The 24355-nt window shown below is 51.9% G+C and overlaps 9 protein-coding genes across 9 annotated transcripts; 4 read left to right on the forward strand and 5 right to left on the reverse strand.

Annotated features, from left to right (window-relative positions):
• Window positions 1-62: 62 nt before the first annotated feature.
• On the reverse strand, window positions 63-3016 carry N7532_001750 (uncharacterized protein; the record flags this gene model as incomplete). Its single annotated transcript, XM_056614244.1, has 10 exons — window positions 63-438; window positions 511-603; window positions 669-739; window positions 794-849; window positions 937-1478; window positions 1534-1624; window positions 1679-2191; window positions 2245-2364; window positions 2415-2565; window positions 2624-3016. 10 exons carry the CDS (start codon window positions 3014-3016, stop codon window positions 63-65), a joined length of 2406 nt encoding a protein of 801 aa, XP_056479285.1.
• A 797-nt stretch (window positions 3017-3813) lies between these two features.
• smc4 (condensin subunit SMC4) lies at window positions 3814-8352 on the reverse strand (the record flags this gene model as incomplete). Its single annotated transcript, XM_056614245.1, has 4 exons — window positions 3814-3987; window positions 4040-4792; window positions 4859-7746; window positions 7860-8352. 4 exons carry the CDS (start codon window positions 8350-8352, stop codon window positions 3814-3816), a joined length of 4308 nt encoding a protein of 1435 aa, XP_056479286.1.
• Window positions 8353-8640: 288 nt separating this feature from the next.
• Window positions 8641-9729, forward strand: N7532_001752 (ELYS family protein; the record flags this gene model as incomplete). The annotated part of the gene is made up of 3 exons (XM_056614246.1): window positions 8641-8794; window positions 8897-9126; window positions 9190-9729. 3 exons carry the CDS (start codon window positions 8641-8643, stop codon window positions 9727-9729), a joined length of 924 nt encoding a protein of 307 aa, XP_056479287.1.
• Window positions 9730-10876: 1147 nt separating this feature from the next.
• Window positions 10877-13398, forward strand: N7532_001753 (FG-nucleoporin nup42; the record flags this gene model as incomplete). The annotated part of the gene is made up of 3 exons (XM_056614247.1): window positions 10877-10922; window positions 10975-11059; window positions 11850-13398. 3 exons carry the CDS (start codon window positions 10877-10879, stop codon window positions 13396-13398), a joined length of 1680 nt encoding a protein of 559 aa, XP_056479288.1.
• A 2215-nt stretch (window positions 13399-15613) lies between these two features.
• On the reverse strand, window positions 15614-16181 carry S10a (40S ribosomal protein uS10; the record flags this gene model as incomplete). Its single annotated transcript, XM_056614248.1, has 3 exons — window positions 15614-15698; window positions 15774-15997; window positions 16140-16181. The coding sequence occupies 3 exons, from the start codon at window positions 16179-16181 to the stop codon at window positions 15614-15616; spliced, it is 351 nt and encodes a 116-aa protein (XP_056479289.1).
• A 381-nt stretch (window positions 16182-16562) lies between these two features.
• Window positions 16563-18617, forward strand: N7532_001755 (ASCC2 family CUE domain-containing protein; the record flags this gene model as incomplete). Its single annotated transcript, XM_056614249.1, has 1 exon — window positions 16563-18617. The coding sequence occupies one exon, from the start codon at window positions 16563-16565 to the stop codon at window positions 18615-18617; it is 2055 nt and encodes a 684-aa protein (XP_056479290.1).
• Window positions 18618-18893: 276 nt separating this feature from the next.
• Window positions 18894-20643, reverse strand: N7532_001756 (fatty acid desaturase; the record flags this gene model as incomplete). The annotated part of the gene is made up of 2 exons (XM_056614250.1): window positions 18894-20367; window positions 20441-20643. The coding sequence occupies 2 exons, from the start codon at window positions 20641-20643 to the stop codon at window positions 18894-18896; spliced, it is 1677 nt and encodes a 558-aa protein (XP_056479291.1).
• Window positions 20644-20977: 334 nt separating this feature from the next.
• Window positions 20978-23267, forward strand: N7532_001757 (phosphoribomutase PRM15; the record flags this gene model as incomplete). Its single annotated transcript, XM_056614251.1, has 9 exons — window positions 20978-21022; window positions 21079-21157; window positions 21225-21544; window positions 21608-21626; window positions 21678-21687; window positions 21750-21930; window positions 21991-22301; window positions 22367-23049; window positions 23101-23267. Coding segments are annotated over 9 exons (1815 nt in total), but the record flags the coding sequence as incomplete, so codon positions are not given.
• A 127-nt stretch (window positions 23268-23394) lies between these two features.
• Window positions 23395-23763, reverse strand: N7532_001758 (uncharacterized protein; the record flags this gene model as incomplete). Its single annotated transcript, XM_056614252.1, has 2 exons — window positions 23395-23451; window positions 23521-23763. 2 exons carry the CDS (start codon window positions 23761-23763, stop codon window positions 23395-23397), a joined length of 300 nt encoding a protein of 99 aa, XP_056479293.1.
• Between the last annotated feature and the right edge of the window lie 592 nt (window positions 23764-24355).

Genomic DNA, 24355 nt, shown 5'->3' on the forward strand with positions numbered 1-24355 from the left:
TGTGACAGTCCAGAACACGGTGGAATACATCAATTCCTCTTGCCTCCACTACAGTTAGATCTCTATCTTCTTAAAGAGACATGTCCTGGGGACGGCGGCACCTCTGCCTTCTCCCACGCCTTTGCCTCCTTACCGAGCTCAAACTCGATCGTGCCGCCTTCCACCATAACATCCGCATGCTCAAACCAATTCCTCGTCCACGTCTCCCCATTGATCTTCACCCCCTGCACATAGAAACCCTCCTCCAGCCCATACGCCCGGATCCGCAACGTCTTGTCGCCGTTGATCGTCATGTTCAGATCCGGGAACCACGGCGACGACAGCAGGTACACCGGCTGCGTGACGATCGGGTAGATGCCCAGCATCTGCCACAGCAGCCACGAGTTCATCGCGCCTGCGTCGCTATTACCCGGGATGCCGTAGGCGGCGTCCTTAAAGCTGGGATCGGTGAGCTTCTTTCCTGTCGTAATGCACGACAGTCCAGGGAGTGTTTTTGGTTGCGGCACTCACTATTGGTCCGCCAGGCTGCGGGATTGCATCACGCTCTTGGCTTGTTTGTTGATGTAGTTGTACAGGTACGGCGTGGCGAAGTCGGGCTCGTTGCTGCGATCGTCAGTCTTCAACTTACAGTATGGTGGATTGCGCAGCGAGTAGTTATATCATCTCACCCAATGTTAATCAGCGTCGTGATCCCTGCGCCGTTGGCGCCGAGGTTCTGCTTCGACATGTTGGGTTTAAACTGGATCGATCAGCACTTGTAGTCAAGCGATCATGGTGCTGGTTGGTTACTCACCATCATATCCAGTCGAGCCTCGAACGTCTCGTCTCCCCCATAAACTGAATTAAACTCTTCACATCATGAGGAATCACAAACGAGTATTCTGCACTCATCAGCACAACCACCCCCCGCAACCCAAGTCGAGAAACGAAACTCACCCCAAGGAATCGCCTCATACGTATAATCCGACCACTCACATCCATAGCACAGCAACGGATCATATCCACTATCATTAAACCGCCCATCCGCAAGCCTGGGCGCCAAAAACCCCTTAAACCCGAGACTTTGCACGTTCTCACCCCAAATATTCTGCCAACCAGCCGAGCGATTGAGATACTTTTCCACGTCCCCCGGCTTTTCTCCCTTGGCTACCTGCGCCAACGAGAAATCGTTGAGACTGTACTCGACCGTCCGCGAGATACACCGCGTATTCCGGTCCTGCGAGACGTACCCCAGTTCCTTCCAGTCGTCCAGGGCGCCGCGGCCTTCTTTTGTGCTGGCGGTGAAATCTGTCGGGTCGAAGGTGTTGTATGGTGTGACTTCTGCGTCTTTGACCATCGCTGCGTATCCTTCTGTCCAGTTGATGGAGCCGCGAAGGCCTTTGACGTATGCGTCGGCGAGGACGTTGTCTGCGTCGGAGCCGCCTTGGACCAGGCCGTTCCAGTTGCCCGAACGGCCGTCTGGCATGAAGCCTGCGTGTCTGTGGGCATGGAGCTAAGTGGTTGCTGTCTGCAGTGTTTGAAGATGTGACTTACTTCCAGATATCAATCAGACTGCGGATCATAGACTCATAGTACTTCGGCTGGAAGATGTGGTAAAAGCTGACAGTGCAGCGGAAGATATCCCCTAGACATCATTAGTATCCGCCGCATACCCCCAGACATCGGGCACTTCACTCACACATGGTATAGAAATCATCCCAATACGGCTCTCCAGAATCCCACAACGGGTTCTCCCCCGTCCGATCCGACGGCATAAGATGCATGAAATACAGCGAGCTGTACAAAAGTCTCACATGTGTCATATTCGCAGAATCATCGAGCGGGACCTGCACCTTATTAAAAACATCCTCATTCCACTCCTTCACTGCATCCGCGACAGTATCATTCAGCTTCCAGGACGAAATTTCGTCCTTGATATATGAGCGAGCCCGCTCAACTGAGATAGACGAGATTCCCACGCGTGAGGCAAGTCGGAACGCGGGACCGTCGTTCCAGCTTAGAAGCACGCCGATTCGGTTGTTCATTGGTCCTGAGGTGGTTTTGGTTGTGTTGCTGAATTTGGGTGTGCTGACGCCGCCGTTGGCTAGGCCTTGGGAGCGGGACATTGGGTCTGTGTTTACACCCGAGTAAGTCTGCGCCTCGTCTGGGGTGTTGTTGAATTCGCCGTAGACGTAGACGGTGAATGGTGCGCCTGTTCAGTAATGGTTTAGTGTTGACGTTGAGGATAGGAGGGGCTGAACGGACCATTGTTCCAGCCGCCGACGTAGGTTCCGTAGCCACTGTATGATTTTCCATCTTCCTCGATCTGGATCTCGCCGCCAGCGAAGAATTGGCCATCGGCGTCGCCGGGGAGGCAGGGAGGTACTATACAATTGTCAGCAATATGTCGACATAGTATTCCAGCAGATCAAAACTCACATGTGAGAGATCCACAAGAATATGCTTCTCGCCCTCGGGAAAGGAATACTCGAGAATCCCAGCATGGCGCGACGCAGAAAGCTCAACATCCACACCACTCTGCAAGCGCGTTTTATAATATCCCACCTTGGCAACATCCTTCCCAATCTAGTCAAGAAATCAGCATCTTCCAGGCCCCCAAGCTTCTTGCAAGCAACAAGCTCACCCTCGCCTGACTGTACGTCGTATTATCCAACACATTAACTGGCGTCTGGACAGTAGTCAACGGCATCTGCGCAATAAGCCCATACTTCGGTGCCCCGCCCGTCCCACTCTCATGCATCATACTGAAGCCGGTGACATTCCCATCCGGCGTCCAGCCACCATTCAGCACGGCGGTACTCCAATTCGCGGCCGTCGAGTCGATTCCGACTTTCGCGACGCCAAAGGGCCGCGCACCCCCGACGAAGATGTCACCGCCGCCGAAGCCGGTGCCGTCTGGGCCTTCTGAGCCGATGAACGGGTTCACGTATTGTGAGAGGCCTTCATCGAATGCGGTGACTGGCCTGCTGACGAGGCTAAGAATGCCCAGGGTTGGAACGAATGAATGCAGATGCATTCTGCTGGACTGATGATCTCGTGGATGTAGTATCTAATTACCGTGTCGAAGGTTTCTCTCCTAGTAGTAGATCTATCAGGGTCGAAAATAAGCATCAGTGGAATATGAAAAAGGGACATGCAGCCTTCCTTTATACCACATTCCACACCCTCATTCCATGTCCCAGTTCGACCGTCGCGGTGTAACACCCCATCCAAGGCCGAGAACTCCGGACTGAAATGGGGTACTCGGGTCTATCATTTCCCAGCTAGGAAGCTAAGTTAGCTGGAAACACCGCACGGCTCTGCGGCATGTTTGAAGGCTTCGCGGCTGCTGGAGTTACCCCGCATCCTACCATGGAGTAGCTGGGATATGGGGAAAGCGCCGTGACATATTTTGATCGGCGTATGAATGTAACATTGGATGCTCTTCAGAGGGCGTGGGGTTATTGCGCTGGTTGTTGCGCTAGGGAGACTAAGTGGGTTGGTGGAAGCTTGGAGTGAGAATCAGTGCGGACACGTGGTGAATGTGCCATTGCTTAGGCTAATGACACTCAGTCGGGTCAATAGACACCAATGTGCTCACGGAGACTAAGATCGAAGGTCTTGCGACAGATCCACATTACTTTTACACTAGTTACCTACACAGTGGAAAAGTAACCTCTACAGAGGATGGAATAGAATAGTTACCCGGGGGTAATTATGAAGAAATCAATTCAAATCCGTACTCCGGGCCCATGATATCATCAAAACAGAAAGGCATAGCCAGATACCTATGTCCATGGATGCAGAAAAACAAAAATGCGTTGTCTTAAGTCATTACCGGCCCTCGATGTAGTCCCTGTTCTCGATGGTCACACTTTTGGTCATATGGTTGACCTTGTAGACACCAACGAGACGCGAGGCAAGTTCGAACATGTTGTTTCGCAGGGAAATGACAATGAACTGCGCATTCTTGGTCCGCTCCTTGATGTACGATGCAACAATCGAGACCTATAGTTGAGAATTAGCATCGAACTGATATAAAATATCAGAGGTAACTCACGTTTCGGAAATCCAACGCAGCATCAATCTCGTCCATGACGTAGAGTGGCGTCGGCTTGTAGTGGTGCAGAGCAAAAACCAGCGCCAGACTGGACAGCGTCTTCTCACCGCCAGACAAGTTACCAATGTTCTTCCAACTCTTCTTCGGAGGCATAACCGAGAACAGGATACCCTCAGAGAAGGGATCCAGAGAGTCGACCAGTTCCAGTTCCGCGTTACCACCCATCGTGATCATCTGGTACATCTCCTTCAGGCGGAGAGAGATGATGCCAAATCCTTCCATGAATCCGTTCAAACGGGCTGATCGAAGACCATCGAGTCGGGCCTTGGCGCTGTCGCGGGATGTTAGGGCAGTGGCCAAATCGGCAGAGCGGGATTCGTGCTCGGCCGTGCGACGACGGTACTCTTCGATGACCGACAGATCCACAGAGGCATTGTGCACCTTCTCCTCCAAGGCAGCAATAACGGCCTTCAAGGACTCCTTGTTCATGGCGTCGAGCTCATCCTTGGTGTACGTCTGAAGCTCCAGAGCCTCCTGCTCTTCACCGAGATCGCTGACGTTCTGCAAGGACAGCTTGGAAAGCTTCTCCTCCCAGTATCGACTGCGCTTCTGGTTCTCAGCAAGGGCCTTTTGGTTCTCGTCGAGCTTGTTCCGCATCTCGATCTCAGTCGCACGAGACTCGTTCAGTTCGGCAACTTTCTCGTCCAGCTCCTGCTTGAGAGCCTTGAGCTCGCCCTTCTTCGACTCGAGTGCCTGAAAATTCATTCATGTCAGGAACCTGGTTCGGTGACAGAACCCATTCAATAGAACAAAACTTACCTCTTGAGCCTCATCGGCCTTTTGCCTCCATCCAGAAGCGTCTGTGGCTTGGGTCTCAACATCTTCCTCCAACTTCTCCAGATCCGCCGCAATCTGCCCAAGCTCCTTCTCTGATCCATCACGGGCCTTGGAGTGCTTGGTGATCAGCTTCTCGTTTTTGGACTTCTGAACCTCGGCGTTGGAGATTTCCTCGGTTAACATGCTGATTTGCTCCTTCAGGCCATCGACCTTGGCCTTCTGTCCACGAAGGCGAACACCACCAACTTCCATGATCTTGTTTTGCAGAGTCTGGATCTCCTCCTCGATGCCGCTCTTTTCGGTATTAAGGTCCTCGATCTCGTTGTTCAAGGCCTCGATTTGCTCCTCAAGAGCAGCAGCTTGAGACTCGTCGGACTTGGAAGGCTTGTGTTCCGCGCTCAGCTCCTTCACGCGTCGTTGAGCATCAGCGAGACTGCGCTTGGCACTATCGATCTCAATCATAATCTTCTGGATCTTCGTCTCCACACGCGGAATTTCTTCGGTCTTCTCGCGCATCTGAGACTCGATATTACGCTGCTTTTCCTGGAAGGCCTGGAACTTCTTTTCCAGCTCCTCGAGATCTGTTTCGAGTCGGTTCACTTGATCCTTCGTGGTGTCGGCAACTTGTTTAGACGACATGGCACCTCGGGCGACGCGAGTACCACCACCGCTCATCGTACCAGAAACATCGATCAACTGGCCATCAAGAGTCACCACTCGCCACCGGCGAGCACCGTAGGCGATGCGGTTGGCTTGTTCCAAGTCCTTAGCGACCAGAGTATTTTGCATAACACTATAGAAGGCCGGAGCAAACTTGGGGTCCTTTGGCTTGACGAGATCGAACAGACGGGGCACGCTTTCCGGGGTGTAAACACCCGACATGTCGCGACGTGGGAGGCGATCGAGAAGAATGAAGTTGGCCCGACCGAGGTTGTTCTTGCGCAAGTAATCAATACACTGTTGGCCGACCTCCACAGTCTCCACCACCATGTTGTCCAGGGACGGGCAGGCCGTAGAGATCGCAACATCATACTTTTCATCGATGGTACCCAGGTTACCGAGACGGCCGTGGAAGCCATCAATACGGCCAGACTCCTTCAGGCGCATGAGGCCCGTCAGCACACTACCACGGTTCTGTGTGTTCTGCAGGCTGACTCGGGCTTCGTCGGCCTTTTGGCGAGCGCTAGAGACATGGGCGCGAACTTCGGGTTCACGAGCGGAGTACTTTTTCAGGTCGTGCTTCAGCTTTTCCACTTCGGCTTCAAGTGTCTCCTTCTGGGCCTGTCGCTCTTCGAGGTCGGTTTGCTTGGATTCCAAAGTCTCTTCGATGGTCCCAATCTTGCCCTGTGCCTCTTCCAGCAGAACGGCACCGGCATTGCTGCGTTCGCGAATGATATCGAGCTCACTCTGGGCAACAGCAACAGCAGACTGCTTCTTGTTGATTTTCTCATTCCAGGGCTCCAGCGACTTCTGCTTGGCGGTGATCTGGTCCGAGAGACCTTGGGTCTTGCCTTTAAGACTTTCACGAATAGTGTTCAACTCTTCTTCCTCGGCGGTCATCTCCTGCTCAAGCTGAGCGATCTCATTGGTCTTCCTCTCGATGTCATCGCTAAACTTTTCCACCAAACTTTGGCATTCAGATGCGGCGAGGCGGCTGGTCTGCATTGTCTTCTCAAGCTTCTTCTGCTTGTTGACCAAGAACTTCTTCTTTTCATCAAATTTGACCGTCTCTTTGTCATACTTGGCCATTTCCTTCAGCAGTCCTTGTGATTCTTTTTCCATCGCCTCGAACTCGCGTGAGCCACGCTTGTAGGCCTTTTCAAGCTCCTTAATACCTGACTCGTTACCTTCGTGCTTCTCGAGCTCCATGTTAAGCAGCTCCTGCATCTGGAGGATAGCCTCCTCGGTGACGCGCACGTTATCCGAGCATTCATCGATGTAAATTTGGTAAAGAGCCGATTGCTTCTGCGACAATTCGTTTTCTTCGCCAATGTATGCCACGGCCTTGTTCTTCTTGTCCTCGAGCGCGGTCTTCTCTTTCTCCACGTGCTGAACACGGTTGTTCTTTTCAGCACACACGTCGTTCAAGGTCTCGAGCTCAGCTGCCGCTTCATCGATGGGCGTTTTGTACTTGGAAGTTCCGATGATATCTTCCAAATATTCGAGGAGACCTTCGTCGTGCTCATTGGCAGCCTTGGCCTTCATCTGGGCAATGGACTCGACTTCACCCTGCAAAATCAAGAATCGCTTGTGGTCGAGATCGATTCCGCGGTCGCGCAGGAAGGTGGTGACAGTGGTGAAGTTGGTCTCCTTCTTGTTCATGTAGTATTTGCTGCTGTTGTTCCTGAAGGCACGTCGAGAAACAATCAGGTGGGAATCTGGGACCACCTCATGACCACCCTCAGGCAGATCAAGAACCTGCTCGAAATGGACCTCGACCTCGCAGTACGGCAGATCGGGATATTGCGCCGAGTTGTGAATAAGGGCCGAAATCTTGCCCTGTCGCATCTTACTGGCGCGGAAACCAAACACGAACAACAACGAGTCAATCACGTTCGACTTGCCGGATCCGTTGGGTCCAACCACCGAGGAAAACGAGGCATGGAATGGGCCAACAACCTGCTTCCCGGCGTAACTCTTGAAGTTGTGCAGAATCAAATTCTGAATGATCATACGAGGCTTGACCTCGGCGGGCTCCTCGGGCGCCGGAGCGGCCATGTTCCTCGATTTCATCACAATGTCCATAGGCTTCTCCAGAACGGTCGAGTTTGGATTGATGTACGAAACTTGGGACCGGGGCTCCTCGGCGGGTTTCGAAGGCGACGACTGGTTGACGGCGGACTCGGTGATGTCGGCGAGAGGGGGACGCTCTCGCGTTGGGCGCGTGCTTCAGACTCAGGCGACGCGGACGGCTCTGGAGTAGGGAGTGAGCCCTTTGCCGCTTTTGGAGTAATAGAGCCACGGCTCTTGCGGGAAGCCATACTTTGTCTTTTCAACGCCGACTTGTTGGAAGGTGAAGCCGGATCGGCCTCTGAAGGCTCGATGCTCTTCCTCTTCAATGCCGCCTGGTTGGAGGGGGAATCAGGATCCCCGACTACAGATACCATGCTGGGTCCTTCATCATTTTCGTCGTTCTCGGGCTCGGTATTTTCTTCATTCTCGTTGTTCTCATCCGTATCATCAGCCTGCGAGGCCTCCGACTCGGATGCGACCGACTGTCGGGACTTGCGCGTCGGCTTCACGGTCGCGGGCGTCACCGGTTCTAGTGTCAAACGCTTTGAGCGGGATGCGCGCTTCGCCTTTTGAGGGACAGGTGTATAGTCCTCCTCTGCGCTCTCGTCCTCATCCTCGTTGTCGTGGGTAGATGGTGTCGGTGTCACGTTGCCGGGGTCCTCCGACTCAGATGTTTCTTCAACGACGTAGCTCCTGCGGGGAGCGGCGCGGCGCGAGGGCCGACCCTTTGCGAGCGAAGCCATTTCGATTTAGTTGGGCGCCTGCGTCATGGGCGGCGAGGGGTTAGATGCGGATGGAGAAGGCGAGGAGACCGGAAGTGGGTTGTTTACCTTGCGCCCAAACGGGAATAGTGCGCCCTTCTGCCACAACAAAAAGCTGCACGGGACTCACCGCCCGGCCGGCCACTGCGGTGATATCAGCGAGCTCCCCTCATCAAATGCGCTGAATTCGCTTTGCAGGACCTTTGAATTCAGGCAAAAGGCGTGCTCGGCCAAGTCGCGATCCTCGATATTTACTATAATCTGCCCATCATGGCGCAGTGGGAAGAATTCGATGATACTTTCAGCTTCAACAATAAGTACTCCTACGACTCAAAGACGGTCGAGCAGATTGTTGCCAATCGCCGCGCACTCGAGGGACAGCTCTTCGCTGATCGGCTTCTTGGGCTTCTTGGTATTAGAGGAGGTAAGTCTAGTCTTCCGGAGGGTGCATTGCGCAACTCTTGAGGAGCTCTCAGCTGGGGGCTCTAACAAATGTTTCGCGGCTAATCAATTGACTCCCCCGCAGTTACCAAGGTGTATCCTCCCAAGTCAAATGCAGACCTCCGAGCTCTTTTCGATGACATTGTCGCCTCCGAGTTCGATAGTCACCACAAACAAGCCTTGATTTACTATCTTCTCAAGGACTGTCGCAATGCGCTGGGCGCAGCGGCCGACTTTGCTCAGTCGTGCTATCTCCCGGAGAAATACCGTCTCTTTATCGAGGGCCTATGGCATATGGACCGTCTTGACTTCAGGGTATGCTGCGCCCCTATTTTCTGGAAACAACAGATGAGTTCGCTAACCTTACATTTCCGACAGAGTGCTATTTCATACCTCGCCGAACCCTCCTTGGTTCCTACCTTCCCCGACGAAATCCTTTACGCCCTCACCCTGTCCCAACTTCCTAAGCATGATGACAATATTGCTATCACATATTACCTGGCCGCAGCTCCTCCGTTGGCGACGGCAAAAGTTCAGCGCGCGTACTTCGAAACCCTCTGCCGATCTTCTGTGACAGAGGCCTTCTACTTTACCCGCAAATACGACGAATATCACCGTCACGCCTACTTCGAACAACTTCTCGAGTTCGTCTTGAGGACCCCTGCTGGCCAAAGCCGGAGCAGGCGTGCCATGGATCTTGTTGGACTCCCTCTGGACGAGGATGAGGCTGTGTGGTTCGAAGAGACTTTGTTGCGTGGGAAGGCAAGCTCATTGCCTGGGGCCAAAGATACTGTGATGATGCGCCGTCTGGCCATCGGACAAATGGGAGGACTTGCGCCTGAGTTGGAGTCGATGGGTGGCAAGAAGGTGGACGGCCTTAATTGGGACGATCTACGGGAAGGCATGCGAGGAGTCTGATACCCATCTTATGGCGCTGCATTTAACATGATCTATTACACTGGCAAAATCAGCTCGGTTGTTGGAGTTTCGGTCTTTCATACTTCTTAAGGGTTCGTTTTAGGAATAGATTTCTTCGAGGTCTATATCAAGTTCACTCTGATCAGGCACCTAGGCGCAGATGTCATAGCACACATTGTACTCAACTGCCTGAAGCTTACTGTACCTTTGCGTATAGTTCTGACCCACATTTTGCTTCGCGCATCTATGATAAGACATCTGGGGACACGTAGTACAAGCTCATTCGCGAGCTACTATGGTGGTCATTTAGTGTGGGTAAAATGGAGCATATGAGACCACTATAGACAATCCCTTTGGCAAATCGCATTTATTACTCTAACCTTCTAAGGTTTGAAACAAGCACGGCGCCTGTAACCTTTGGAAGCAATCGTACACTAGCTTTTCCGTAAACTTGTAATCGTATTCTATATCTATGGATTTTAAATTCCACAATACACTATAGTTTCTAGTTGTCGAGATGTGAAAGCAAAATTATATTACGCTACAGAGTGCCAGTCGTGGTGCATCTAAGAGTTGTCCGGTGAGTGCTGAACCGATAATTGTGAACAATTAGTGTATATATATTTCGGCACTGCACTGGCCGGGAGTTTCAAACGCAGGGCGTTCGTCGTCAGCTATTCCTGGGCACCATCACTCACCTACAAAAGCCGCACCGTACATCCACCCTCTCTCAGAAAGGGTCCGGAAAATTTAAACGCTTTTCTAATCAAAAATCAAAAAGCCGCCTCGTTTTCTACAACCATTAATTCGTGATTATGATCGTGACCGAATCCTCCGAGGCTCTACTGCTTCATGGCGGCCAAAACATGCCGACCGATAAGACCCGCGATAAGAGCCACCAGGCCTGGCGGTGCAGCCCGGAAAAACAGCATCACTTCAAATTGGCTCATTGCAACGCGTCTCAAGACCTACGCACCTATTCTCACATCAAGTCCTCCTATCAATCCCACTCAGAGGACATAGAGCTCGACCGTGATCTCTTCAACGACTTACACAGTGCCCGTGAACCAGTGAAGCGACTGCACAGGGGCTCTATACCAGACAGAGGCTGAACGCGACAACGCGGCGTTGATGCCGCAGAGACAGAATGGCAATCTGTGTCTTCTTCCAGCAAGGCCGTTGCAGATTCGGCGGTGCGTGGAGCATTCCCCCCGATCTCAAACGATATTGCTGACTGTGGTCTAGACAAGTGCAAGAATGAGCATCCAGGTCGTTCCACTGTTGGAGGAAACCGTTTTGGAGCACTCAGTGGTGGGGGATTTGGAAGTAAGTGAATCATTTCATTTGTTTTTCTTCTGCTCCTTTTTATTCCTGGATGGGCAAGTTCAATGAGGGAAGATGTCTCGAGACACCAAGCGCGTCCTAGACATTCACTGTGTCCATTCATTGAGTGTATGCACTTGAATTATTTGGCACAATCATCTGCCCTGAGAATTTCCTCCCAATTTTTTCTTCAACCCCATCCTCGAAAAGCCCTCTTGCCAAAATCTTCTGCCTCGTTATTTTCGGTTCCAACCACCAATATGTGCCCCGGTGCCTCTTCACCCTCATCCGAACCGGACGACCGTCTAAAGGATGATCGACCTGCCAAGCGCACTTTTCGAGCACGCAAGTCGGATGACGACGACGTGCCCAAGTTTGCGAGGCCCGTTCCCGTGGACGAGCGCGCCCCTTCCCAAGAGTTCACGGATGTTTTCCTGCGGGGAGATCTTAACCGTGTGATCAAGAAGAACGCGCCTCCAACAATCTCCACCTCCTCAATCCGGGCGCCCCCTACCATTCCTACCTCCACCATCAGAGAAGCTCCAAAATCCGTGAGCAAAAAGCCCGGAACATTCGGGACTGCGAAGCCGCCGGGCCTGTCACAGCCCGGACGGTGCTTTCCTTTGCCGGATCGACCGCAAGCTCAGCATTTGACTGGTTCATCCCCGAAAGAAATTGCTAACACTTTGCGCCAAAATGAAGGTCAAAACCAAGGGCACACCCAAGATCCGCAAGCCAATAAGTAAGTACCCTAACCTCGAAGACTCAATCCGAACAAAATTCTAACCATTCAACAGCTACGGTATTCACGAAAACGACATCAAGCACGATCTCAGCGCAGGCAAGGGACGTCCAGAATGGATCTTCTCATGTTACGCACCGCAGCGTGACATTCCCCGGCAATTGTTTGGCGGTCCTCAGCGCGAACAAAGTATGGAAGAGATGCGCCTTCGTCATTACGAGGCAGTTGCTGCTGGTAACATGAACCAGGCCATTCAAGAAGCCGAGGCTCTGTGGAACGAGTTCAATCAGCAAATGAATGCCGCTCTGAACGATACCAAAGCCGCGGTCAAATATGTTGTGGATGGTGCGAATGAACATCCCAATCGCCTTGACATTGTTGCGGGCAAGACTGGCCCTGTTACAAACCAAGGGACCCCATTGGGTCAGCCATCAGCATTTGGTCAGCCCGCTCATACTTCTACACAACCATCTGCATTCGGCCAGCCAGCTTTCGGTCAGGCTGCTCAGCCTACCGCCCAGCCATCTCCATTCGGTCAGCCAGCTTTCGGTCAACCCTCTCAGCCCAGCACACAGCAGTCGGCGTTCGGCAAGCCAGGTTTTGGCCAACCAGGTTTTGGTCAGCCTGCTCAACCCACTGGGCAGCCATCGCCGTTCGGCCAGCCCGCTTTTGGCCAGCCCTCCCAACCTAACGCGCAGCCATCGGCTTTCGGCCAGCCAGCCTTTGGCCAACCTTCTCAACCTTCCGTACAACCGTCTCCATTCGGCCAGCCAGCTTTCGGTCAACCCTCTCAACCCAATGCGCAACCATCTCCATTCGGCAAGCCAGCTTTTGGCCAGCCCTCTCAACCCACTGGACAGCCATCGGCTTTCGGCCAGCCAGCCTTTGGTCAGCCTTCGCAACCCAACGCACAGCCTTCAGCATTTGGCCAGCCAGCCTTTGGTCAGCCTTCGCAACCCAACACACAGCCTTCAGCATTTGGCAAACCAGCATTCGGTCAACCCTCTCAATCCAACGCGCAACCATCGGCATTCGGTCAGCCAGCGTTCGGCCAGCCCTCTCAGCCTTCCACACAGCCATCGGCATTCGGTCAGCCAGCGTTCGGCCAGCCCTCTCAGCCTTCCACACAGCCATCGGCATTCGGTCAGCCAGCATTCGGCCAGGCCACTCAGCCTTCAGCCCCAGCAGCAGGAGCGGCATCAGCAGCCCCCTCGAACATACATTCTGGTCCTCGTCCCTTCATCAAAATCGACGATCCCTCCCAGTTAAATCCCTTCCCACCTCTGCAGGGAGAGACCAGATATAACCCTGCATCCAAGACTTTGACGATGTGGAAAGGCCGTCCGGTTCAGCAAGTCCAAGTCGCGGACGGAAATCTTCGTCCGGTCTATCTGCATCCCCAGGACAACAAGACCCTGGTCCGCGTCATGTTCCCGGATGGACCGCCTGACGCCGCCTCTCTTCGCGATGCCGAGGGAAAACCCGAAGAATACACGCCCGAGATCGAGGAAGCATACAAGTTCTTCATTGAGAATGGTTATTTCAAGGATGGTGTCCTCCCCTCGGTGCCTCCGAAGCGGGAGTGGGTCAGCTTTGACTTTTGAGATATAGTTATGTGCCTTCCTTCTGTGACCCCGACATGAGTATGGGCTAGCTTTGGGTTTGAGATGCTGTTATTTTTAGCCACGTCCTACGATTGTTAATTTGCAAGTACCTCGACTAACTCGAAAAGAACACGTCTATTTTTATTGACTCCTTCAATCGCCTATGTAATGACATCATGTGCTTCCTGGCCAGCTGCGTATTTGATAGCATCAATACTCCAAGGGGAGTGGGCGACTAAGCACTTCTTTACACGGCATCGGGTAGGCACCTGTGCGATACGCTTTTGGGTACCGTAGGCTGACCGAGCGAGTGACTAGCGACTAATATTCTTGTCGGGACATAACATCCCTTTCTTGGTGTACGCATTCTTGCGCGGAGCTGCGGCTCCGGTGTTGTGACCGCCGAGTGTCCGTGCATGGGATTAAGGGGTATCTTGGGACCTGACTTGACCTGACCTGACCTGAGAACACATCTACACACATCTACACACATCTACACACATCTACACACATCTACACACATCTACACACATCTACATCTATCAACAGGAATCAATTGACTTTTGCTTTGGAGCATACATACTGTCCACTTAACTGTGTACACAGTACCTAGCCGGTGATACCAACAATGCTATTAGGTACCTTACACTAGTGTAGTAAGCGGCATAGTTTCTAATGGCAGCGGACATATAGCTCCCATATTTGATGCGCTTTTACTTTTCCCTCCTCTCATAACCAGTCTACGGAAGGTTATACATAGCGACCAGAGCTCACTTTCCAATTTTAATGGGCATGATGCCTGAATTTATAAGATTGTACCTTAACCTGACAGCCCTACATACTCTAACAGTCTTCTAAAACAGTCTTCTAAACTGCCACCTCATATCGCCACCGATCTTGTACCAACGATGAAGCTTCGACAAGTGTTATGGATATAAAACTTTCTCGTATTTCTAGGAATTTTTTCATTTGTCGGTGTTGTATCAGCCATCATTTGAAAACAAGGCATCAGCATGGGCGAAAAAAGTAAAGTGAGCTCTGTACCGGTCGTTATAACCCTCCATAGCAGTTCGAATTCACGATGGACGAGGTTTCAATCCAACAAACAGAGCTACACAATTCCTGCCAGGTGGAGGAAATTCGTCAAATATCATGGGCGAATCTTTCCTTTATTCAACCCCTTCCCCGACACAAACTTCTTTCCAAAATCCCTGTCTCACTATTATTTCTCTCGCCCGCCAAAACGTGCCCTCATGCTTCGTCAACACTTGTGAAAATCCGAAAACGACCGTCCGGCTAAGCGCATGTTTCGCATCTTGAAAAGCAGAAATGATGGCGACGAAGTCCCGAAATTCGCGAGGTCCGTGCCGGTAGGCGAACGTCCACCCCGCCAAGAATTTAGGGATGCTTTTCTTTGCGGAAATCTGGACGAGCTATTCAGGAAGAGTCGGAGACTTCTCGACTCGAGAAATTCCTATATTTGCCCCGAAGAAACCCGGCACGTTGGGTTCATGGAATCGTAGGAATTGAGAAAAATGTGAAAGTCGTCATCGCGTGCACGAGGGTAGCATATAGTTGCCAAGGATGGTAGACAATAGTAGGAGAGATCAACTACCAAGCAGCGAAACCGGCCTTAACCTGCCAGTGGCAATTAATCGTCGAAACTTCAGTACGATCAGTTTCCCTCCGTACAATGTGCTACGTTCATCTTGCTCTAGATCGGTCACAGGCCTGACTATCTCTTCTATGCCCGTTAATTAGCACCCAGGCCGATTTGCCCCATGGATCTGTGACTTGTCACGTCTTCGATACATACTATCCTGATTTGACAAAGCTCTGTTCATAAGCCAGTCATTCCCTTGGACGCCGCTTGAGCTATTAGTTCTGAAGATCGCGAACAGTAGTACATGGCATGAGTTTCACTGACATCCGTACATACGGCTCCTATATCTGATGAGATCTCGAGACAGGCAAGGTATCAGTACCAAACCAATAATCCAAACGTGACTCTAGAAAATGGCTTTACAGGATTCTACAAGACACAACTATGATTTCTCAAGATGTTTCCATTTTTTTGTAGTCCAGGAACAAATGGGTATACCAAAATCTCACGAGACTTGCAGTAAATGGCTAGTTCCGAGAACACCGGCGTAACGCACGGTAGTCCAAAAAACTAGCCCAAGACCCTCCCTGTTCCATTGCGTAGCTAACTAATTTAGGCAGCAATGGTGACCTCAACCTCGACACCAGCCTCGATGTTGATGATGATCTGCTTGACGGTCTCGGTGGGGGCGAGCAGGCTGAATTGAATGTCAGTTATTACATTCCTTCTCGCTGCCGGGGTATTGGGCGCATTGCGATGCAGGTGTACTCACTCGATGAGACGCTTGTGGATGCGCATCTCGTACTTGTCCCAGGTCTTGGAACCCTCACCGTTGGGGGTCTTGCGGGTGGAGATGTGCAGGGTCTTGGTGGGCAGACGGACGGGGCCCTTGACCTGGAGGGACTTGGAGCGGGCACGGTCGATCAGCTCGCCGCAGACCTTCTCGAGGGCAGCGACCTTGCGAGAGGTAAGGGTGATACGGATCTTGTGGACCTTCTGTAGGTTATATTAGTCTCCAATTCCACTTTGTGTATCTGGCGATTCTATCGCGACGACGTGCTTTCGCGCAATTGCGACGGCGAGCGTTTGCGATTTCGAGATCAAATGTGAATGTGTGGTGTAGGGACGGTGCACGTACGGGGCCCTCGCCGAAATCCTTCTCGGGCTTCTGGAAAGACATCTTGAGTGTGTTGTGCTGGTGTTAAGGCGAATGCCAATCAAGACCTGAACTGCAGGGTTCGGTAAGGTGATGATTGCTGGTTGAAAGTGTTGTGTGTGGAGCGAAGCGAAAAGATTCGGTGCGGCGGGGCTTGGCATTCGGTTATCTGACGCTAGTCCGGATGTGGCGATATTAGTGCCTGACAAATGATCCTATTGATGCCTGATTAGTAGCGATGAGTCAGCACTCGGGGACCCAATGCGGATGCTGCCATGGCAGTCAGAGCGTGTTGATATTCCGCTGATTGGGAGGCTGTGCGGACTGCGAGGGCGCCAATTGCCTCTTTTCTTCATCTCAAAGCTCCAGCAGTTATACCTTACTCGCCAACCTACCCCCCAGACGATGGCGAACTTTCCGGGAATGGCCTCTGTGCCTCTCCCCGCAGTGCAGAGTCGCATTCCATCAGACGACTGGGAGGCCTTTCTCGATGCATGGATCACACTGCTAGGTATTCGCTTGAATGTTTCAGACAAAGAATTCCAGGAAACTGCCGAGGATGACCCTTCCGGTGTGGCTTTCCTGAATAGTTTCTACGAGCAAGCCGCCAGTGGGACCCCGTGTCTACAACATGGACCCAAAGGACTAACCCTGCGCAAGCTGTCCTTCTTGGCTACCCGACGCTACATCCTCGATCTGCGAAAACCCCCAGAAAGCCTCTTGCATTGGAAATTTCTGGGCAATTTATCTTGCTGCTATCCGTCCAGCACCGCATTGAAAACGCTTTTATCAAGTGCCTGGGATCGGCATTCCGATAGGATATTATCAAGTATGGAAGAGGCAAAGGCCATGGTGATTGAGAAAGTATCAACAGGCATGCCAAGTCATGGATCCAAAACTTTTGTGGAGCTTCGATGGTTGACTATCCTGGCCTCGGTTTTGCCACAATGTGGACAGATCCTCATGGCTGGAACCGACTACCTGGACACAATGACAGAAACATATCAAAAACAATCAAGTCGAGAAGACATTCACAAGGCGTTCACTGCCAACGTCTATGTTGGACTGGTCTCTCTACTCAAAGCGCCACCTAACCTATCCCTCCTACTGGATCAGCTCTTCAGCCTCAAAGCTAGCGCAGGCGTGGGGACGCCCCAAATGATAAAGGAGAAAACACTTCTATCCGATCTAGTCTGCAGCTCAGACCTGCTCCTGAGATTAGAGAAATATCTTGCAGCCCACCCCCAAAAACGAGGACAGGATCTATTGACCAGCCTGCGCGCATATCAAATGGAAACGAAATTTCTCCACAGCCGGTATCAAAGACGCAGGAAGGTCGACAAAGGCAAGGGCCCATCATCAGACCTTCAAATACCCGACGTGCACCACGCGCACAAGATGTCTCTGGTTTCTCAAGTACAAGACCTCTTCCCGGACCTAGGCTCCGCCTTCGTCGTAAGGCTTCTCGACGTCTACGGCGATAACCCGGAAACAGTCGTCGCTCACTTACTCGATGACTCACTCCCGCCAGAAATCCAAGCTCTCGACAGAACCGAACAACTCCCTGAAACAGCAGAGCCCCAACACGACCACCTGGCACCCAAGCCAACACCACCTCGGCAACCCTCACCACCGCCAGCTCGCAAGAATGTATTCGACACGGACGTCGATATCGCCGAGCTCAGTCTGTCGGACAATGCAAAGGGCAAACTTCGTTTTGGCCGTGCAGACCCTGACCTTACCGCCGACGAAGTCCTCGCGGACCGCAGTCAACACGCCGTGAATAAAGCAGCTATTCTCTCGGCCCTGGCGAATTTCGATTCGGACGACGATGAGCGCGACGACACATACGATGTCGCTGATGTGGGCGGTACCGTTGATGCAGCCACAGCCGGCACAGATGCAGACGCGGATGCCGAAGCAAAGAATAAGCGGATGGCAGCAGACCAGCTTGATATGACTCTCTTCCGCGCTTACAAGTCCAACGCCGCGCTATTCAATCGCGACTCGGCTACTCGCCGCTCGCAGCCTCGCGCGTCGCTGAAACGCGAGACGAACATGACAGACGAGGCTATTGAAGGCTGGGCAGTAATGCTATCGCGGGATTCAAGGCGCCTTGCTAGGCTTGAGGACCGACTTGCTGTTGATGCCGATGGAGTCGGCAGTGGGGCATTGAACCAGCCGGAGCTTGCTTCGACGTCATATAGAAGGCCTCAGGCAGCTGGTAGTGACGAGGAGTCTGCAGATGAAAGCTCTGGGGCTCGTGGAGGCCGGGGTAGAGGACGCGGAGGACATGGACGTGGACGGGGGAGAGGTGGTAGAGGTGGCCGCCCCCCTCAAGATCCGAATACGCCGCAGGCGCATCAGAAGAAGGAGCAGAATAAGGCTAGCAGGGCGAATCATAACCGCCGACAGCAGCGGGCCAAAAAGATTGCGCGTGGGGGTGGTTTGCCTGGCTGAGATTTTATGCTGAGTGTTTCCGCATGAGAAATGAGACGACGAGCCTGCTTGATTCGATGTCTTGCATATATGGAGCATTTGTTGATAAATTACTACAATGTATTGAGTTACGCAATGGAAAAGCAGACGTGAAAGACATTTGATTCGTCATTAGTATACCGAGACACGCCGGAGTGACGGTACAACAGTGCTATCTAAGAAATCTAAGGAAATTCGTTCGCATGGCCAGCATGCGGTGAGAGTAGGGGCTTCACAATGATGAACGGCACGCTGTATTCAATGGTGGTGTGTGAAGACGCCTTCGTCGGCAATCGACTTGCGGCACTCCTCCATAATGCGCAGCTGCTTGGCCACATCGCCAAGTCGGCCAATGACTTCCTTATTCCCGTCATAGAACGTGAAGATTGCATATGGGATACCAGTTTCACGGCAGAACTCCAGAATATACTTCTGAGCCTTGCGGAGATTGTGACGAGGCATACGAGGGTAGAGGTGGTGGATAGCCTGAAACTGCAGCCCGCCGTGGAAGAAGTCCAACCAAGGGGCACAGTCGACATCCATGGTGGTGCGGAGCATTTTTTGCGGGAATGACTCGTGGATACCCAAGTCGGCGGTGGACATGGCGAAATGGGACAGTGTGATCTGAACATGCAAGGGGGAGGGGACAATGTGGGACACCATGAGGAAGATCAGGCGGCTATTCCAGTCCGGCAGAGTCTTGTAAAGTACAAGGTAGACATACCAGTACCAGAAGAAGATCTGGCCGGCCCACTCCACATACACATGCCACCAGGCAGGGCCTTTCTTCGGAGCCTGGCCCTTGAGCAGGTACTCCCAACTCAGTCGGTAGAGATTGAAACGAGCGAGCGCCATGATGGGGTAATAGGAGTAGTTCTGGATCTTGAGCATGAATTGAGACGGGACATCGAAAGTCATTTCTCGGTCGTAGTAGGTGCTTCGCAGACTGTCGAAAAAGCGGTGGGAGATGCCAAAGAATGGGATATGCTGAATATCGGGGTCATGCTCGGGTTCGTTGGTTACAATGTGGTGGACGTTGTGACTACGCTTCCACCATCCCAAGCTCAGTCCTCCCATAAAGTCGGCGATGATGATACCAATCACAGTGTCAAAGTGGAAGTTGTGTGTGATACCCATGTGGCCAGCATCATGGGCAGTGAACACAAGCTGGTGCCAGAAGCACCCGAGGAAAAATCCAGACGTCCCCCACCAGCCCATGCGGAGGAACACATATGCCAGCGATGCGAAAAGAGTATACCGACAGCATTCAACAAAATAGGCCCAGTAGTTACAATTGAACAAGCCCTCGTCTAGCATACGCTTGTTCAATTCCCGATATTCGTGCTTGATGCTTTCCTGGCGTGCGGTATCCAGCGGCGGGTATTTGAACTGATCAAGTTCGATTTCATTGCGGGTTCGAGCGTCGAGGAAACCGAATTTGGGGTGCGATCCTTCGTTGGGCGGAGTGGACACGGAGCTATCGGTGGCTGGCGCGGACTTCTTGCGACGAGTCACGGACGAGTCAACGGCGTCGAATATCGGGGAAGGTGGTAGTGATCCCTCCTGGCTGGAGCTGTCCTGGCTGGGCAGGTCTTCCTCGCTCGAGCAGCTGTCCTCGGAATAAAGACGAAACTTGCCGCCCTGGATGGGAGGGAGGAAGTTGATCCAGATTCCTTCAATTCGACCGATCTGAAAGGAGAGCATGCGCTCGCGAGCTTCGACGGAGTGCAGTCTAAAGTGACAGAGGTTCTATGGTCAGCACAAATATGGCTCGAACTCTCCTATGTTGATTGAGCTTGACATACGCATTGATCTCATCTGTGGCATCTCTGCCAACCATATGCTTGATCGGCTTCTCTCCACCGGGGTGGAACACGATAAAGGCATCTACCTTCAGGACGAGGCCTTCGTAGATTATGACATGTTTCCCCTCTGCAATCAGTCCCTCGATATACCGGCGACTCAACAGGGTGTCCTTCCGGGACGGTCGGGGTGCGGCTTTCTCCATGGCGGGGGAGGTGCGGTGACGGGGTGTCTCAGTGACCGAGGATGGTTGCTAATTTACTGAAACATATCTCCGGTGTTGGTAGCTTAGTATCGCAGGGAACTTGAGAGGAAAGAGGACGCAACGGCGAAAAGAAGGTGCGGCCAGGCAGAAGGCGGCAGGGAGGTGGAGTTGGCCGGCGGGGCGGATCGGCCGCGGTCGCCCGTGATTGCGCAGCACGGTCTACTTCTGACATTCACATCCACATTACTGGCACACAGCCATTCCACCTCGTGGCATGATGGAGCAGGTACCGGCCCATTCTTCCTGGTGGCGCGGATGTGGCTAACCCGGACAGACCTCGCTTTCCTCGCTGGTCGAACAATGGCTGCAGTGGGACCAGGTACGTTTGGAATGCAGCATGGCCATGGCCTGATCTCATGCGGATATACGGTATAGGATCCCAAAACACGCGCGGAGATAGAGCATCTGCGGGATGCTGGTGCTACCGAGGAGCTGGAGCTGCGCTTGAGACATCGTATGTAGATCCGACCAGGTACTCTTGTTTGGCGTTTGGGGCGGTGCGGATCTTAACGTTTGATCAGGTATTGAATTCGGGACCGCCGGTCTACGGGGTCGGATGGCAGCTGGATTCGCCTGCATGAACTCATTGACGGTCATCCAAGCTTCGCAGGGCCTGGCAATTTATATCAAGACAAAGAAGCCCGAGATCGCCAAGCAGGGTGTGGTGATTGGCCACGATGCGCGCCATAACTCGAATCAATTCGCCAGGCTTGCGGCCAATGCCTTTATTGCCCTCAGCATCCCGGTCTGGTTTTTCGATCAATATTCACCTACACCGATGGTCCCTTTTGGGGTGAATCACTACAAAGCCGCTGCTGGTATTATGGTGACTGCCAGCCATGTATGATTCCAGATCTGCTCCAATTGTAAATGAGGATCGGCTGACACAAGGACCTACCACAAGAATCCACCCCAAGATAATGGTATGTTCTCCTCTGTTGGATATCGTCATGACATGCGCTGACTTTTGACAGGCTACAAGGTGTAAGCTTACTCAAGTTACCTCTTAAGAGCATAGAACCTGGATACTGACGACTGTACCGCAGATACTCGAACAATGGAGCTCAAATCAATCGGCCTGAAGATGCAGAAATTTCCCAGTCTATCTGCGAGAACCTGGAGCCCTGGTCAAGTGCCTGGAAAGATCTTGAAACTAGCGATTTGTTGCATGACAAGTCCTACCAGGATCTCTTCCCCCACTACGTCAGCCGAGTTGTGGAATTTACGGTATCTACAAACCAGCACTCAAATCGCTGGGTCTGATCACAACGCTAACAGCTTAAGTAGAAGTCGACTTCATCTTACTGGATGCCTTCGAAGATGGATCTTGGGAAGCCTTACATTTACACACCTCTCCACGGAGTTGGTGATGTCGCCTTTAATGCAGTGTTCGAGCTGCTAGGCGTTCCGGAGCATCACTTGCTATCGGTCCCTGCTCAAAAAAACCCTGATCCCGACTTTCCAACCGTCAAGTTTCCTAACCCGGAGGAAACTGGGGCTCTGGACCTTGCTATCGAGGCGGCAAATAAAAAGCGATCAATTTTGATCTTTGCCAATGACCCTGATGCAGATCGATTTGCCGTCGCAGAGAGAGTCGAGTGAGTGCCCTTCTATCCAAGCCGCAATTACAATTTCAAGAGCTCTGAAACTAATCGATCCACAGTGGAAAAATGTTCCAGTTCACAGGTGACCAGATCGGTGTTCTCCTGGCCACTTACCTCCTCGATTCTTCTCGTGATGGCGAAGGCGCCAATGCTTCTGACATCACCGTGCTATCAAGCGCTGTATCAAGTGGCTTGCTCCAAAGAATAGCCGAGGATAAAGGCTTCAAATTCAAAGAAACACTAACAGGTTTCAAATGGATGGCGAACGAAGCTCGAAATCTCGAAAAGATCGGTCGCGTGGTCCCGTTCGCATACGAAGAAGCCCTCGGCTACATGTTCCCTTCTGTTTGCTACGACAAGGATGGAATCACAGCAGCTGCCGTCTTCCTCGCCGCCCACCTCGAATGGGCCCGTGATGGTACGAGTATTTACCAAAAGCTCGAAAATATATGGGCGTCATATGGCTATCACGAAACACTGAACAATTACTTCCGGTCACCGAGTCCGGCGCTCGCAGTTGAATTGTTCCGCGGGATCAGGAGCGGCCCTTTCCTCGCAGAGATGAAATTCGGCAACTTCAAAATCGAGCGATGGAGAGATCTGACTGAGGGTTACGACTCTGCCACGCCGGATAACAAGCCCGAGTTGCCTGTGGATCCGACTAGCCAAATGCTCACGCTCTGGCTGGATAAGGGAGTGCGTTTCACATTCCGAGGCTCGGGAACTGAGCCGAAGGTCAAATGTGAGTACATAAACCCATCTTTTCTTATGATATACTAACATTGGAAACTAGTCTACATCGAGAGTCGCGCAGAGCCGCATGCACCACACCGTGATGCTACCCAGGCCGCATGCGACGCTTTTACTACTCTCCTGCACGAATGGGTTGAACGCTACACCCCTGAAATGACCTACAGCAAGCAGCTTCGTACTTCATCGGGATATGTCTTGGACTTGTAGTAAAGTAAGCAGCCCAATTCGGACACTGCTGGCTTACATTTATTATGAATATCTCTCACATTAGAAAGCGCATTATGTCAGTTCTTGAATTAAGGCCTTCCGAAAGCTTCCTTAAAATCTCTGCTACTTAGAGCAGGTGATTCAGACTGCACTGTAGATTGAGATCCAGGTTGATTAAACCGACCTAAAGAGGAATAATTAGCCATTTTGCCTCTTTTTGTGGAAATCGTTGAAAGCTTAGCTTTCATCATACCTGCTCAACATCACTCTGCGAGCAGCAGTAGACGTCGCCACCGGAACAACTCTCGCCCAACAAACCGTTGAGAAGGTTGCCCAGGGATAGAAGACCGCCATTGCCGTTATTACTGCAGACGACAGTCTGGTGGCTTTCGCACACAGTAGAATCGTCCTCGCGAGCAACGTGGACATCGTCACCAGTAGGCATAGCAAGAGAAGTGGTGGCGAAGATTGCAGCGCAAGCGAGAATGAACTTCATTTTGGCGAATGGTATGTGGGGAAGCTAGTGTTAAAAATGCATTAGCAAACGTTCTCTTTGTGGAGTTGTCTCTGTGTGGAAGTGAAATGTACCGCTTGAGTTTTTTTAGTTAAAGTAGAAGATAGTTTATCGTTGGAATGTGAGGTTAGCGCTTGAGTATTTATGGGCTTAGATGTGAAAATTCTGTTCTGGTAATGTAGAAGAATCAAGAAATAAATGTAACAGTAGAGTGTTATCGGTCATATAGATGATGGGTTTATTTTGCCTGACCATTTACTCTAATTTCCAATAAACTTTTGCTGAAAACGGCGTTTCTGCGATGGCCTGCGAATATTACAAAAGTGTCCAGGCGTCGACCTAGCTGTTCGCGGAAGTTGATTTGTTCTTGAAGCGTATATCGAACGTCACCGTATTCATCAAAATTGATAGGCATTGGTGACATGGAATCTCGCGCGTATTGGTCGTGCAGATCACTTTGGACTCTCTTGACACCGTAATATTGTACCGCGGAAGAGCGGCGGTCAGTCCTCTCTAGTGGAATCCGATAAACTCAATTAAAATTACTATGTTTTTCGATTTTAGTGAGTTTGAA

The sequence above is a fragment of the Penicillium argentinense genome, assembly GCF_028826775.1.
Source record: "Penicillium argentinense strain IBT 30761 chromosome Unknown utg000002l_segment0_segment0, whole genome shotgun sequence".
In the NCBI taxonomy this organism is placed as follows: domain Eukaryota; kingdom Fungi; phylum Ascomycota; class Eurotiomycetes; order Eurotiales; family Aspergillaceae; genus Penicillium; species Penicillium argentinense.